Here is a 17,271-nt window from a genome sequence, read left to right as displayed (position 1 = left end):
ATTGGGATCACTGGGACAGCAATCATCTACTGGAATAATTTCCATAAGGTAGTTGTCTAGCTGTGGAATGGCATGGTTGCAAAAGACTAAGAAACCAGTGATCCAACTGTGATCCAAGCTGGAGATTGAGGTAAGACTGCTGTCTCAGTAACAGTCATTCCAAAGTTGTTTATTTGTATGTAGATCAGGGTAACTATGTTAACAGCCCTGTTTGCCTTGTTGCATTATTTTTTATAATTTCTAAGTGATAATGCAAATTTGAATGTTCTTTTAAAGGATCCTAATGTAATTGATAGTGGTAAGTTTTCCTGGAAGCTGTTTGACAATATAATCTTAGTAAGGTCATTAAAGGCTGCAAATTTGTCTCTGTCTACTTCACTTAATTTCACTTAATCATGAAAACACACCTTTGAAGGTTGCCAATCCAAAGCACAAACTACATGTCATAATTAATAAGGAATTTAAGTGTGATTCCTTTTCATAGGACAAAGACAGATGCTCTGAGTTACTTCAGTTTCTTTGTACTCATTAAACTCTTCCTAAGCTTATTAACTTTCAGGATCTGCCTCCCTGGAAGGATCTGGGGGTGTTACTCAGTCATAATACCCCAGGGCTGGTTACAAGAGTTGATAACTCTTGCAATTTTATTGTGAGTGTCACAATATTTGATGTTTGTCCCAAGCTTCAGATCTGAGAAAAAAATACTCTTGCAAAAAGCTCATCTCTCATTAAAAAGGCATAACAACAAAACAAAATTTTACTGTGCAGTCTCACAAAAATAAAATAAAATAAAATAAAAAAGGCTTAACATGACTGCACTCCCCAAACTCATAAACCAGAAGGAAAATGCAAAATATTTAATTTGTATCATCTCATGAAAAGGCTGTGAAAAACTGGCAATGGTTTGTTTGTCTTCTGTTCTAATGTCCAGGAAAAATTCTACACACAGTGATGTGGAGAAAACTTACAGGGATATTTCCACTGGAAAATGAAATTTACAGGCTAGAGTTGACTTAATTTATGATGTTAAGAGGGCTGTCTTTTCTGAGCAATGAGATAGCCAACAGCTAACTCAGCTACTTGTTGGTTCCCCCAGCAGACACAAGTAGAAAGATGTCCCATCTTTGGGTTGTCTAGCAACTGTCCTTCCTTTAAGCTGCTGTCCTTTTGACTAAAAACTTACTTTTGGATATCAGATTCCAACACTATGGAGCTAGAAGTGCAGAAACCTGTACACCTAACCAAAAACCACCAAATCAATTGCTGGCTCCAAAAACTGGGGGGCTAGATGAAGACAAGTATGTCACTCCACACAGCACAGAGAAAAGTTTGATTGGTATGTGTAAAGAGAGGAACCAGCCTTCTGTTTCAGTTACAGATCCAGACAGACTGAGGGGGAAAGGAGGAGCTCATCATGCATGACTCTCTTCTTCAGTGTAGATTTCCTATTTCTGTTTTTGCTTTTGTTTTGTTTTCTGAATTCTACAATAGTGCCTGTGGACCTAAGACTCTTTTTCTATCCGTAAATAGCCAGTACCAATAACAATTTTTTTATTTGATCTTTTTATGAAAGCTTGGACATAATTTTTGCAGTTGGTGATGCCACTTTAAAGTCTTCCACAAACACAATCTTATATGGCATATAGCCATGGCCCAGTAGTTCTCATTGTTCTAGGACTTTCTAATAGTAAATTCCTTGGAGTTAGACTGGTGCATCTGCAGAAAATGTAACTCGTTTATTTTTAATTAGAAAATCCTAAATGGATCAAAAACAACTTTGTTGAGAAACTACTTCCTTTTTTGCTGTCATTCTTCTGTGCCTATGATCAGCAGATAAACATTAAGTAACACACTTGAATCTAAGTAGGAGGTAACAGCATGACTGTGCAGCTGAGATGTTCTTTCAGCAGCAGCCATGGATGCAAGCCAAATCAAAATCACCCATAACCACAGGCTAACCATCACCATAGGTGTGACAGGGAGCCTGAAGGCCTAACATCAGATTGTAGATTACCCTGGGCAGCAGAGCTGGGTCTCACAGTGCCTAAAGCCCTCCGAGCATTCTGCACTTTGTGATGCTTTCCCCAAATCTTGGGACTGTGAAGTTTAAATTGCAGGTGAGAGAGCTGTATACCTAAAGCAATTGCCACTGGCTGGGACTCTGAGTATTAGTGCAGTAGTTCTTAATTGTTATAAGAAAAGTAACATACAATCTACTATTGACTACTAGTTTGTTATTGGAAGAGAATAGTATAATTCACTCAATAAATTAGTTGAAATTCTTTTATTTTTTATTTTTTATTTTTGCTTTTGACTAATTTGCTAGATAATAAACCAATGGACCGGTGAGGATAGGTGTTGAAATATTTTTAATTGTTTTGTGGTAGCATTTTCTTCCCAGCTTCTTCCCCTCCTCCCCCTTCCTTTCCTTCTCTTTTCTTGTCCATACAGACATATCTTAATAGATGTCATTTTAAAGCTTATAAGGAATACATTAATTTACATCCCTTGTTTTCATCTTCATCCAGAACTCAGCAGTTGTAGCATAACTCCCAACCTGTAAGAATAAATATATTCTGCTTTACACTCATGTATAAATTTGTGATTTACATGTCCATATGCCATACAACTTTGTAAAAATTATTGCTAACCACTTTAAGTACAATTAAAATGCATTCTATTAACAAACACAAGTTCAGAATGAACTAATTAGACATTAAAGAAAAAAAAAAAAAAAAAAAAAGCACATAGGAGGATTGAATTTCCAAAGACCATTTAAACTGCAAATTCTGCTATTCAAGCAGTGGGAAAACAATACAATTACATGCAAGAGCTTGTAGAGACTTGCTTAATGCATGATGAACACGCTGACCAAACACTCAGTCCTCCTACCTCTCTATCCCAGAAGTATCTGAAAGGAACAGGACAGCTGTAGTCTTCCTGATTTTGGGCCATCGCAGAGAATGGGATGACAGATGTTGAGCTATTCTTTCAGTGCAGGCGGGAACTCCTCTCTGTCAAACAAAGAAGATTGACAGTCTCAGAGCCCAGTTTATTTGTATAAAAAAGCCAGCTGCTTCTTTAACAGTTGCAGGCGGTATCCCTAGCATAGCAGAAAGTAGATGAATACATTAATAACTGCGAACATGATGTTATCTGTTGAATGATTCTGTGGAAACAGTAATTCCACCAAAAAAAAAAAAAAAAAAAAGTAGCATAGACTTAACGTCAGTTTCCCCCACAGAGTGAAATGTGTCATTACTGCAGAACATACCAAGTTCCTAAATTCGTATTTGATGCCACCCTCGAGTTCTGTGTGATATCTCATTAGTACCTATCACTATTGTATATGAAATCCTGACTGCCTTCTATATAAAGAAATAAATTTAAACTTTCTGCCTAGAGGGCAAGTTTTTTCAAGGTAAACAGACTTCTAATTTACCAATGAATGGACTTTAACCACTTCAGAAAATCCATTTAGCTATTCAATATCTCTTTTATCTACTTTTAATACAGTGTGATACAAGGTGATATTTAAAGGGTACTTCTTTGCAGCACCATTCAATTTTTCATTAGCCAAGAACGTCGAAGGAACAAATAGTTCATTCCATAAAATAGAGAAGTCAATTTTGAATGGTGGTATTTGAAAAAATACCGAGTCAGCATACAGACGAATTATGTCCCAATTACAAACATTTAGCAGTCATTAAAATTGCAGATTCCTTTAATTGACGATCATCATACTGAAGCCTACATATTCAGATCCGAGCATGGGGAAGCATATGAAATAATTTTGCTACTATCTGTCAGCGTAGGCTTTGCTTGCATGGAAAAGGAAAGAAAGAAGGGAAGAAGTGAAGAAGAAAGGAAGAAGGGACGAAGGGAAAGAAAAGTAAGATTTGCGTGTTGACAATGACGATGTTAAAAACTCTTGTGCTCTGCAGACAGCAGCGCACCAAGGCGGCCTGGGGAAGAAGGAGGTACGGAAGGTAGGCCCGGTCTGTGTGTGCAGCTCTGGGACTGGGCTTTATGCAGAGAGCCCCTGAGAAGCCCTGGTGCAGCCAGGAGCCCGCGGAGCGGGGCGAGCCCCCAGCCCCACGCGGGGCGAGCGGCCTTTTCCAGCCTTTGGGGCTTTCCGCTCCTCCTGGAAGAAGCCTCGGCCCCGCGGGGGGACCCGGGGAGGGCCGCGTGTGCGCGGGGCGGGCCGGGGCCTTCACCCGACCCGCCCCAACCGCCCCCCGGCAGCGGGACCCCGCTCGGCCGGAGCTGGCGTCGGCGGCCCGGCCTCTCCGCCCCGCTCCCCGCCCCGCTCCCCGCCTCGCTCCCCGCTCCCCGGCCGCCTGTGAGGGCGCCGCTCCCGCCGAGAGGGCGGAGCGGGGCGGGAGCGGGCGGCGGGGGGCGGAGGGGGGCCGGCCGGGGAGGGCCGAGCTCGCCTCGGCCTTTTGTGCTGCGCCCTCCCCGCCTGTCAGCGCGGGGGGCGAGCGTGATTGAGAGGGAGGGTCGCGGCCGGCCGGTGGGGAGGGCGTGTGAGGGAGCTCCGGGAGCTGGCAGGGCGTCGGGGGGCGGCTGAGGGGCTCAGCCACCCTGAGGGGTGGCAGGATCACGGCTGCCGCCCCACAGACGGCCCGGGCCGGGCAGGTGTGAGGGTGCTGCTTCTCCACACGCTGCGCCACCTCCACCTTGGCCTGAGTGTTATCTAAGTGTTATTTTTTTCCCCACCCAGTGACAACCCCGTCTACCACTGTGGAAAAGTTATTTCACCTTTTTATTTGCCCTTTCTGTAAAACAGGCAGCGTCAGTGAAGCCAGGCTGAGACTTTGCTCCGTGTCTGAAGAACGATTTTCCATCAGCACAATGAGCGGCCTTTCAGAGGAGCGACAAGTTTTACTGCCAGCCGCATCCGCCGTGCTGAGGGTCGCTGCGGCCTTTTATCTTGTAGCTCTTGTGCAGCGCAGTTGTTAGACAATTAGCTAAACATACCGGGAGCAATGGCATTGGCCTCTCCTTGTGCAGGCCTAAATGCTCAGAGCCTGCTGTATCTAAAATGTCAGCCTGTGTGTTCGTTTGGGAGCCGAGCTCCCGGGCTTTGCACCGCTCTGACGGCTTCTGCCATTTCCAGAGGCCGCACTGTGCCTTGTGTCCATCAGAGACCTCTTCCCCTTCACTGCTGGACCGATTATGTTTTTTTTCCACTTAGTTATGACAGAAATGCTGAATCCAAAGTCATTCAGAGCTTACCTGTTTGTCCACAGTTGTTGGGTATACCCTTGACAGATACTGCAAGGAATAGGGTGGTGATCCCTATCCAAAGGGAGAGAAACAGCCCCATGTTTTGGATCTTGGTGGAGACAGACTCCTCTGAGAAATTTTATGGGCATCACAAGCCAGCACGATTAAAAAAATAAATAAAAATGAACTCAGTTACCTGAACAGGCACAACATATTAGACAGTTTCACACAAGAAATCAAGATGTTCTCCTGCTCACTTCATGGCTCCTGAAATTTCCTGCCAGCTCCCAACAGAGTTATTCTCCTCCTTCAGTTCACAGGTGTAAGGAGTGCAGAGATGTTTCTGTTCAGCAAGGACAAATTAGTGGAACAATACACCCATTGGGACTGTGATCAGTGAGTATATTTTGTTTAAGGAGAACATCAGATATCAGTAAATATCCCAGAAAGATGCCCACAGAGTAGCGAATAGGACGGGATAAAGCCACTTTATCAGCACCAGGTATGTTCCCCCTAGGCACAATCCCAATGGAAACCTGTTCCCACGTAACAGGTGAAATGAAGTTAAACTGTTGATGGAAATGTTGAATATTGTACTTCTATACCAGAGGGGCTAAGTCCAATGAACTTTCCGCACGGAGCTGGCATGAAAAAAAAAAAAAAAAAAATGTCCTGTGGTTTGTTCCTGAAGATGTGAGCAGAGGACTCCTTGTAAGACGAAAAGAAAAACCTGCCACGGATTAGGAGGTGTTGGAAGACTTTCTTTCGGGGACTACCGGGTTTACGCTGCGAAGGCAAGCGGGGGGGAACATGCCAAGGTGGTCTGGATCCCCGGAGGAGAGGGGCAGGATCCGTCCCGCCCCGTACAAAGCGACAAAAGCTGCGACGGACAAAGAAACGCCGGGCTGCGGGCGGCAGGATCGGGCCCTCCGCCGGGGCTGAGCCGGCCGGGGGCAGCGGGGAAAACGTGTGCCTCTGCGGCTGCGGTGGGGCTGCGGGCTCCCCCACCTCCCGCACCTCGCTTTCGGCTTCCCTCCGAGCATTGGGAGCTTTGAGAATATATATGCACCGTTCGGTTCTGCAAAATCGCCTTTGAAGTTGTTTACCCAAAGAGGTGGCACTACGGCAGCACTTTATTGCAATATAATGCACTGGGGGGAAAAATAGAAGGGGCTCATTGTTGTGGTTGATAAACATAGGAAAAGCACATGCCTGACCTTCCATTTGTACAATTAGTTGTTCCAGGAGAAAGAAAACGAGCTGTAATTGTGCACATTTTCCTAGAGGATCAGCTGTGGGTGCCCCTCCGCGCTCAGGGAAAAAGGCTGCGAAGTTTTCCCAAAGGCTTTTATGTTCCACTAGAACAGGAAAAAGAAGAAAGGAAGATCGCTATATTTCAGGTTATTCTCTTCTCCTTCCCTTCCCATCCCCCAGTTCCCCCCCTCAAGTGAAAGAATATTGAACTAAAGTCCTATCTAAGCAACCTGTAACGTTTCCTTCAGTTCTGTAAAACGGACTTTTCCTCACGCACTTTCAGTGCTATTTCGCACCTGTAGTAAGGAAATATTTTATAATGCTCAATCAAAACCCTTTTCGGAGTTCGAGTCAGCCAAAAGCAGCAACTTAAACCCGCGCTCCCGATTTGACTGCCGAATCACGTTGAGAGCAGTGGGTGGTCACGGTTACAAACAAGACTTCCCAGCCCCGGCACCGGTAGCCAAATGATGTGCTTGCATGCGGGATGCGAGGGGCTCAGCTACTGCATCCTCACGCCCACCTCGGTACCCGCTCAGTACCGAAAAAAAAAAAAAAAAAAAAAAAAAAAAAAAAAAAAGCTGTGGGATTAGGGACCAGGGACATCGCCGCTCAGGGAACGAGAGGGACAGGGCTCCCGGGGCTGGGGACCCACAGTGATGACAGTCCCGTAGCCCCAGCGGGGGACAGAAGCCCGCCCGCGGCTGAAGTTTTGCCTCCTTCAGTCCACCCTAAAGCCCCTTTATCGGGCTGGTGAGCGATGCCCCCGCGGCACTCATCCTGCCGGGGAGCCCCGGGGTTCAGCCTGCGGGGTGGATGGAGCCGGATCGGGCCCTTCCCGTGTCGCGGATCAGATCCCGCCCGGAGAGCGTGACCGTCTTAAACGTCCCTCTTCTCGATAGCGATTTTTAATCTCTAAATCACAAAGGGACGCATTCTGTGTTCCTTAATAGAGCACGACGCCCATTGACTTCTATCCCATTGACTTCAATGGGAGTTTCGCTCCATTAAGGACTGCAGAATTTGGCCTAAACTGACCGCAATAATTTTGCTGCCGGTAATGGAGCTTCAAAGCCGTCTCTAATTAGGCGGTGAGCAAGAATCGTTAAACATGCTGTACAATTCCGTGTGAGCTACGCGGGGCTGCGGAACAGCTGAGCGGTCCCGTTCAGACCTGGAGAGACACAGAAACCCAATTGGAATGTCACCGCAACTTTTGCGGAGTCTGCTCGGGGACGGGGTGTTAGACGAGCCCTTTCTGGTTTCATTTCTGCTGTGCTAGCGCAGAAACAGGAGCAAAGAAAGCACTGAAAAGTTATGGAAGAGTTGATCACAAGCTGAGATTTCACCCCCTTGGAAGATGCATGGAAACGACTCATGGGTTCTGCAGATTCTTCTATTTATCAAAGATCAGCCTAATTAGTTTTGTTTATCCATAACCCGGCGCACTCCTCACGAGTTATGCCGAATCCCACAGTGCCTCCGAGCTGTGGTTTGGGCTGGGCTGACTTGCACTGCGGTCTGGCACCTTCACGTCTAGCTTTCTGCCCAGCAGCTGCCTCAGTCCGAGGGGTGGAAGGGGAACCACGGTAGAAAATCGCAATCCGCTGGCGCTGAATTCATCTGCAAGGGCACTTTCATAGCACGACGTGCCTGCAGCTTGCAGACACACACTCTTTCCCGAAATCTGAAGCTGTAGATCCAGCACCGCGCAGAAACACTTCGCAAAGATTGTAATTAAAAACCCTAATTCTTAGGTGCTTAAAAACGTACATTGCAATCCCTGAAGACCGTCTATTACCTGTAAAATGTAATTTGGAAAACAACATTTTCCTCTTGAGATAAAATATTCAACCAACGAGAATCGTGCGAAGGTTCTCTGTCCTTCGAGGAGAAATACAGGAAGGAAAAAATAAATGTGGTTGTTAGATAGCATCAACTTTTAAGGTTATCCCGTAAAATCTTCTCGAAGAACTAGCCCATGTGAGAAAAGAAAACGCCCGAAATCTCTAGGCATAGACATATTAAAAAAAAAAAAAAAAAAAAAAAAAACTGCTTGTAAGTTTTGGTCAGTATTCTAGGCAAAATATGCTCAACAGATGATAGTGGAGATGCAGCCAGAAAACAACTCCAGCTATTTAAACTGCCAAATGAGACATAAAGCCGCATTGTAAAAATCATCTGGAAAACAGGTTTTCCTATTGAAGTCGCTATGTGTTAATTACTGTGATCTGGAAGAGCTCTGTATCTAAACGCCTGGAAGCCGACTTTCACCCCGCATATGTAAATGAAGAAAGTGCTGAATCTAAGCCAGAGAGTTCATGTTCGGATTCATTTCCGTGCATGCCTAGACATTAATATGTGTTCATGTAGGGTTCGTACAGTACGAGGTGTTATTTCCTTATAAAGAAACACCAGGTCTCGCTTTCCATTCTCCTTACAAAATTATTCGCATTATTTATGCTACATTGAGCGATCTAATTTCTTCGTGATAGTCAGCTAATTGCTCTGGCAGGTAATTAGAAGCGGTTTACAACGCAAAGGGCTTTTGCGGTGCCCCTCGGATTATTAAGTTGCTCTGTAAATTATACCATATTTGCCGAAGAGAGGGAGGGGGAAGGGGCTAACGATCTTTTGAGAAGTTCTTCTCCTGCGATCAGAGCCGAAACACGTTCCCCCCCCCCCCGCCCCCCCCCCGCACACACACACCAGCACTTAAAAAAATGGGGGGAGGGGGCTTTGCCAGGGCTCGGAGTCGAATTATTCTAAAGCACGCGATCTGAAGCCCATTTTGTTCGTGCTCACTGGTCCAGAATAACTTGGCCATAATGGCCGGGAATGGGCCAGGTCTGCAGCAAGCTTCCTGCGCCGTGGCAGCATCCAGCAGGCATGTGGGAAAAGAATGGCTTAAATGGGGACATCTGTTCAGTGTTGCTCATCTCGCTCCTACAGCCAGGTCAGGTTAAGGGAATAACCTGCTCGCCACCTTGCCTCCTTCCCGCTGCTCTCCTGCCTCCCCTCCCTCTCCCATCAAGTTAATAAGGCTGCTGGGGTGGGGAACGGGGGTGGGGGGAGCGGGGGGGCGACCTAATTGCTCTGCCATATAGGCAAATAACGACAGGGAAAGGTGGCAGCTACATTGTAAAAGGAACAGTAAATATATCAATATTAGGGTCTCTCGAGTCAAATCGCAGGAGAGCTGCACAACAAGAGAAGGCTGCGATGCACACTGAGTGCGTGAACCGGCACGGACAAAACCTTCCTGGCTGCTTACTCCGAAGGTACGTCTTGCTCGGAGCGCCAGGGATTCTTGCACTTCGTAAACGGCAGCAAGAAAAGACGTGTTGTTTATATTTTCTTTGTAATTTTTCCCAGGTTGTCACTTCTCTGCTGTTGGCAGAACATGTAAATAAATAAATACGTACATCCGTGGAAAGCTTTCATTTTCCTCTGTGTTCTCTGCAGGCTGTTATTTTGGGTGCTGTAGGATTTGTATATACAAGTGTCTGGACAAACCACACGTATGCATACGCACACATACACAGGAAAACATGTATATTTAGGTAGATATATACGTTTATATATAAGCAGCATATATGTCGGGACATGACCCGGCTTCAGGCAGCCTGTCTGCTGGGAACGTCCTGCCTTGCACACCGATTTTTCAAACGTTTACTGTATCTTGTCACCCGTTTGTAAAGCTTCTACAATGATTTGAACACGTGTGGTTAAACCATCGGACCCAGAGCAGCTCCTAGATTATTTGTAATTAAACACAATTCCCAAAGTAACATTTATCTTCCCGAAACTGCGATTGCAATTGTCAACCGTCTGGAGGAGACGCGGGGTAATCTGGAAGCATTACCTCCTCTCCTAACGGAGCAGAATGAAAAGAAATCAATATCGCCGAGGAGAAGAATTTAGTAGTTTTTAACTGGAAGCGGTGCCCGGGAGAAAGTGATATATAAGAGAAAAAAAAAAAAAAAAAAAAGCAGTTTAAACAAATCTATTCGACGAAGGACCGAAGGACCGAAGCGGGGCTCCGCACCCGCGCTGCGCCCTGCGCCCAGCCCAGGGGCTCGCTCATCCCTCCGGCGCCTCCCGGTACTTACATGACCGCCTAGGAACCGAGCACGGCGAGAAAATAGCGGGGCTGGGGGCGGGTGGAGGCGTGGGGAGGGGGGTGGGAGATGAAAAAAAAATAATAATAATACCGAGGGGGGGAGAAGGAGGAGATGCGGATCGCATCTAGGCGCACCCCGACAGTGTAAATAGGGCGGGTGCGAAGGTGCCTCTTCCTCCCCGGGAGCGCACACACCGACATGTGCACGGCGGCTCCCCGGGCTTAATCTAATTACGGGGACGTTTCAGAAGCACGGCCAGCTTGCCTCACGTTTATTTATTTATTTACTCGCGTTGACACAGGCCCAGACGAATAAATAAGTAAGCGCCCGAACGCCTCTCGAGGTGAACCCTCTCCGGCGGCTGCCAGCGGGCAGGTTGGCGTGTGCCGTCGCCAAAAGGGGGCTCGGCGAGGAACCCTGGGCTTTGCCGGGTGGAGCAGACAGGCCTCGCATCTCTGTTCCGTGGCAGGGTTGGGACATGAGGGATGGGGAACCGGGAGGGGTTTGCGGGTATCTGCCCCCGGCACTGCTGCATGGCTGGAGAAATTCACGTCGGAAAGCGACGGGGCGATGGATGAGGCACCCGCTCACACCCGCCTGCACCGGGTGCCCGGTCTGCCGTCGCGATGAACGAAATGCCCTGGTCGGGCAGTGGGACAAACGTCCCAGGTAAAGCACGGCAACGCGGCGGTGGGAATAGATGCTAAATCGCGACACCCAGCATCACCATTGCTCGCTGGCCGCCCGGCAGCGCACGGGCTGCCTGGTGGCTGGTTTATTTCATTTACGGGGTGTTCCCCTTTTTCCTCTCCCCGTCCAAGCCGAGCCCTGAGCTCCTGGAGAGTTTGTTGTCACCCCGAGTGAATCCCCCAGGTGACAGCTTGCAGGTGCAGGGGACCCCGCCGGCCCCCATGTCCCCGGGGGAGGCGGGCGCAGCGCAGCGGGGCTCCCGGGGGGTGCGGGCGGCTTCCAGGGCACGGAGCCGGGGGAGGGCGGGGAAAAACCCTCGCCTAGGGGGCTTTTCCCACGGGAGCAGGGCTGGGGGCCGCTCGGCATGCACCAGCCAAGGCTTCGTCCCGGCTGGGCGCTTGGAGGACGGCGGTGGAATGGCGAAGGCTTTAGGTGCTCCAGGCTGTAACGGGGATGCGCCTAAACCGGCGCAAGGGCGGCACAGACCCACAGAAAGCACACCGCAACGCCTGGGCACCAAATACGCTCCCTCGCCGCTGTTGACATTCAACATACGGCGTGGGCAGCGGCCAGTTTAATCTTTCCGGCTGTGCCTTTTCAAACAGCCACCGAGACCTCGGTTTCCCCCAAGAACAACCTCTCCCCCAACCCTCGAGAGCTGCGTGCGGGCAGACGACGACCCCTGGAAGGGGGTTCTATCCATCTCTCTGCTTGCCGGCCGCGGCGTGGAGGGCAGGGGATTTCTCCAGGGAAAGTCCCCCCCCCCCATCTACCCAACCACCCACCCCATAAAGGTTAGCGAAAGCTGTCGTCGTGGCTCAAGTTCGGAGATTGCTAATGTATATTGTAGACACAAGATGCTAGGTAGACTTGAGCAAGTTGTTCCCAGGATGTAAATTAGGTCCCAAAAGCTGTTGTCCAAATCGAAGAAACAGAGAAATTAATCTGGGAGACTATCCATCATAGCCTGTAATAAAGGGAGCGACATGGATGAGACAGATGATATGATTAAGGAGCTGTGGTCGTTTTAATTAACTTTTTGCTGTCCTGTAATGATCAAACTGGTCAACAGACCCGGTCAATAAGCATGTTAATATCAAACAAATAAAACCAGGGATGATTAAAAACCTCCTGGTTTATTAAATTTGAAATTCAAATGAAATTTATGCTGCAGATGCATACAGAATGCTAATAGATTTTAGCTTTATTGAGAGTGGATCCCACAGGTTTTCAAGAAACAGCACGAACATTTATCTACTCCCGTACATTAAACTTCAAATGGGGGGAAAAAAAAGTTTTAATTAATTTCGGGAAAATCTCTCCTTGTTGGCTCTCACCCCCCTCCTCCCCCAAACCTGCATATTATGTTGATGTACTGCACCCTTAAGTGCAGTGGTCAATAACGCAAATGCAAACAAAATTGTAAGCTTCCTTAAATCCTTTGCCCAGCAGGCAATGTATACAAAGGGGGAAGGTTACAGATGTTTCCGTGGTGAATTCAGAAAAGATCAGCTCACCGCTCGCAAAGTTCAGGAGCTGCTGGTTTTCCAGTTTCAGTGAAACTATCAGAGTAGCAGGAGGATGCCACTGACAGTACTTTTGTGCTTTCTGTTCAGTTCTGATGTATTTGCTCTTTTCCTCCCTCTCTGTTGAGCTCCCTTGTAAGGACTCCTACTACTATTTTTACAACGGGTTTTTCACCATTTCCAACACGGTGGTTTTAAAGGAAAAGCGTGCTGAAAATTAGCAATCTTTAGCCCCAAATGAAAAGAGCCAGGGCGAGCGTCGAAACAAGCAAACGCGAAAAAAGAATCAAGAAAGGACACGTTTCCTCTGGCCAGACGTGTGCAGACAAAATACGGATCCGAAAGGAAGACCCACCCGGCAAGGCTCTTCTAAAAAGATATATCACTGCCGCCTTCTCCTTGCCTGGTGGATGGCAAGGTCTCTGGGACTTTCTGGGGCTGAAAGGAATGCGTGTCGATCTTTTTACGCAACCTGGCACACCACAAAATGCGATTTTCTGTTCCTCTAAAATAGAAGGCTCGCGACGCTTGTTTTGCTCTTACGCTTTCTGATCTATGTCTTAATAGTTACTCCCCACCTCCAGCAGATAAAGGAAGTGGAGATAAAAAGTTAATAAGCATTCATACAAGGGAGTATCTCTGGGAAATGTTCTTCCCCTCTTTGCGGGTGATAGTATTGATTAAATTAAACCCGAAATTTAAACAAGTGTGCATTAGGTCTGTAAAATGAATATCATTATAGAAGGAGACCAAAGCAATGAAGTTAATTCTTTTTTATTTGTTAAACGGAGTTCCCTCCTTCCCCCACCCCTTCCTCCTTCTGGGCTGGCCTGTCACGCCTTCTCAACAGGCTAAAATCATTCAGAGCAGCTTGCGGAGAGAAACGCGACATTTATGGTAACCGTCAGCCTTCAGAGAAAGAAAGCAGTTCATTAATTTACTCCCCTCTTGCTTCGAAGTATGATAATGTCCCTTACCCCCTTGATCAATAGATATGATGTACAGTCAATATCCCCACCGCACGGAAACGGGGCGAGGGGAAGGGAGAACGGCCCTTGGCAGCCCAAATCCGAGGGGTGAGAGCACCTGCGTTATGGGGACCGGTGGGCAGCGAGGCGGGGGTTATTCCCCGGGGCCGGCCTCGGGGAATAAATTGTTCGGGGAGGCACCGGGAACGGGGAGGGAGGACGAGGTGAAACGGTGACAACGTCGCTGAGAAGATGACGGGGAAAGGCAACAGGACCCGGCCAGCCCGGAGGGGTGCGGAGGGGAGGCCGGGACCGGGTGAGAACGGCACCGGGACGGGAAGGACCGGGAGGCACGGCACGGGAAGCGGCCGGCCCCCACCCCGCGACGGGGCTGCGCCGTGCCGGGACCGAGCCGTGCCGAGTCCAACCCGTGCCGTGCCGTGCCGAGCCGTGCCGGGACCGAGCCGTGCCGGGTCCAACCCGTGCCGTGCCGTGCCGAGCCGTGCCGGAACCAAGCCGTGCCTATCCGAGCCGTGCCGTGCTCGACGGCGCCGCTGACCTCACGCGGTCACGTCGGCGAGCGGCGCGGCGGGGCCGGGGATTGGCTGGCGGCGGCTCAGCGGCACTTCAAAGGCGGCGAGGGAGCTACAATTGTGGTGGAATGGGCGGAACTGATCATTGTATTGCACACCTCTAAAAAAAACACTGCCTCCGATTTATCAATATAAAAAAGATCCTCTGAGAGGAGGGCACTTTTGTGTGATGGCAACTTCACTTCTAGGGGTGAGTCTAAGGGTTTTTTTTCTCTTGCTGGTTTAATTAGTTTCTTTTTAGTGGCGATTGGAGGGGGTTAAAATAACCCCTGTCTTGACCGGGGCTATCAGTCTCCTCTATTGAGCCTTTTTTTTTTTTTTTTTTCCTTTTTTTCTTTCTTTTTTTTTTTTTTTAACTTAAGTACAAGCGAGTTTAGGAGAAAAGAAAGAGCGAGCGGGGGAAAAGGGGGCAGAGTCACTTTTCAGCGAGCAGGAAAAGGTTTTGAAGGGCATTTGTAGAGACAACCTACAGCGCCTGGGCTGTGCTGCTCCTGTGCCCCCGGAGAAGTGGCCTTTCTTCTTTCCATGTGACTGCGGGAAGGGAAAAAAAGAAAAAAAAAAAAAAAAAAAGCACTGTCGATTTTTTTTTTCCGGTGCAATTTCTAATTTGCAACAGATTTGTGGCTTTTTATTTCCCTTTAAAATAGCACAGCCCGCCGCGTGCAGCAGGTACGTTGAACTCGTGCATCCATGTGTGCATACGCGAAATTGATGTCTGTATTTAATTACCTTCGGTACGCGAGCGAGGCTCTTTGAGGAAGCCTTTGTGTTTGTTTTTTTTTTTTTTTTTTTTTTTTTTCTTTCTTTCTTTCTTTCCGTTTTTGGAAGGGAGCACTTTGCTAAGCCTGCACTTCTCTCTTTAACTATTGCCCGCGGAGCGGAGACCAGCCGGGTCCCGGCGAAAGGGACCGGCGGAGACGTAGCTGCCGCTGTGCCGGGGGCGTCTTTTAAGCCTGGGTAACAGGAGCAACTTTTTTCCTCCTCTCCTTTCCCTCCCCTTTGGCTCTTTCCCTCTTTCTTGGGAGGCGAGGAGAGGCCGGGAGGGCGCTCGGAGGCAGAGCCGCGGTGCCGGCAGCCCCGTGCCCGAGGCCGGGCGGCAGAGCGGGGCGGCGGGGGGCGGCGGGCGGCAGTGGGGCCGCTCCGTCCCTGACGGCGTCGGGGCGCCCCTCTCCCCTCTGTGCCCTCAGGAGGAACCGCGGGTAGGCTCCACGCCGCTGGCCATGCTCGCCGCGACCTGCAACAAGATCGGCAGCCCCAGCCCGTCGCCGTCCGCCCTCTCGGACAGCGCGGCGTCCTTCGGCAAAGGCTTCCACCCGTGGAAACGCTCCTCCTCTTCCTCGGCCTCCTCCTCCTCCTCGGCGGCGGCGGCGGGCAGCTGCGGAGCCGTGGGCTCCGGCCTGCCGGGCTTCGGCGTGCCGGGCGCGGCGCGGAACGGCTCCTCGGCGGCGGCGGCGGCGGCAGCGGCGGCGGCGGCGGCGGCCGCGCTCGTCTCGGACTCGTTCAGTTGCGGCGGCTCGCCGGGCTCAAGCGCCTTCTCGCTCACCTCCAGCGGTGCGGCGGCCGCCGGCTCGCCCTTCGCCAACGACTACGCCGTCTTCCAGGCGCCCGGCGGCGGCGGGGGCGGCGGGGGAGGCGGCGGAGGAGGCGGCGGCGGCGGCGGGGCGGCGGGGCAGGAGGCGCACCAGCCCGTCTTCATCTCCAAGGTGCACACGTCGGTGGAGGGGCTGCAGGGCATCTACCCGCGGGTGGGCATGGCGCACCCCTACGAGTCGTGGTTCAAGCCCTCGCACCCGGGGCTGGGCGCAGGCGAGGTGGGCTCGGCGGGCGCCTCCAGCTGGTGGGACGTGGGCGCCGGCTGGCTCGACGTGCAGAGCCCCAACGGGGCGGCCGCGCTGCCCGGCTCGCTGCACCCGGCGGCCGGCGGGCTGCAGACGTCGCTCCACTCGCCGCTGGGCGGCTACAACTCGGATTACTCGGGCCTGGGCCACTCGGCCTTCAGCAGCGGCGCCTCCTCGCACCTCCTCAGCCCCGCCGGGCAGCACCTCATGGACGGATTTAAGCCAGTGCTGCCCGGCTCCTACCCGGACTCGGCCCCCTCGCCGCTGGCCGGCGCCGGGGGCTCCATGCTGGCCGGCGGCCCCGCCGCGCCGCTGGCCGCCTCGCCGCGCTCCTCCGCCCGCCGCTACTCGGGCCGGGCCACCTGCGACTGCCCCAACTGCCAGGAGGCCGAGCGTCTGGGGCCGGCGGGGGCCAGCCTGCGCCGCAAGGGGTTGCACAGCTGCCACATCCCCGGCTGCGGCAAGGTGTACGGCAAGACGTCGCACCTGAAGGCCCACCTGCGCTGGCACACGGGCGAGCGGCCCTTCGTCTGCAACTGGCTCTTCTGCGGCAAGCGCTTCACCCGCTCCGACGAGCTGCAGCGGCACCTGCGGACCCACACGGGCGAGAAGCGCTTCGCCTGCCCCGTCTGCAACAAGCGCTTCATGCGCAGCGACCACCTCAGCAAGCACGTCAAGACCCACAGCGGCCCCGGCGGCGCCGGCGGCCCCGGCCCCGGCGGTCCCGGCCCCGGCCCCGGCGGCAAGAAGGGTAGCGACACCGACAGCGAGCACAGCGCGGCCGGCAGCCCGCCCTGCCACTCCCCAGAGCTGCTGCCGCCCCCCGAGCCCGGCCACCGCAACGGCCTCGAGTGACGGGGGGAGGCGCGGAACCGCCGCGGCCCGGCACGTCTCGCTCTGGCACGGCTCGGCCCGGCCCGGCACCCCCCCGGGCGTGCAGCCCCGCGCCGGGGACGCGGACACGTAAGTAGCCTCAGCCCCCGCAGCCGGGTGGGCTCCGGGAACGGCCGCGACCCGAGCGACCCTGCTCGGGCTGCGTCGAAAAAGGA

The 17,271-nt window shown here is 51.3% G+C and overlaps 1 protein-coding gene across 1 annotated transcript; it reads left to right on the top strand.

The window, feature by feature from the left end:
- Nucleotides 1-14,538: 14,538 nt before the first annotated feature.
- On the top strand, nt 14,539-17,077 carry SP8 (Sp8 transcription factor; the record flags this gene model as incomplete). Its single annotated transcript, XM_082754787.1, has 2 exons — nt 14,539-14,574; nt 15,572-17,077. The coding sequence occupies exons 1-2, from the start codon at nt 14,554-14,556 to the stop codon at nt 17,075-17,077; spliced, it is 1,527 nt and encodes a 508-aa protein (XP_082610913.1). The 5' UTR covers nt 14,539-14,553.
- Nucleotides 17,078-17,271: the final 194 nt, after the last annotated feature.

This window comes from Aythya marila (genome assembly GCF_965140915.1).
Source record: "Aythya marila genome assembly, chromosome: 2".
NCBI lineage: Eukaryota > Metazoa > Chordata > Aves > Anseriformes > Anatidae > Aythya > Aythya marila.
The sequence above is the reverse complement of the archived record's forward strand: the minus strand, read 5'-3'. Positions and strand labels throughout refer to the sequence as shown.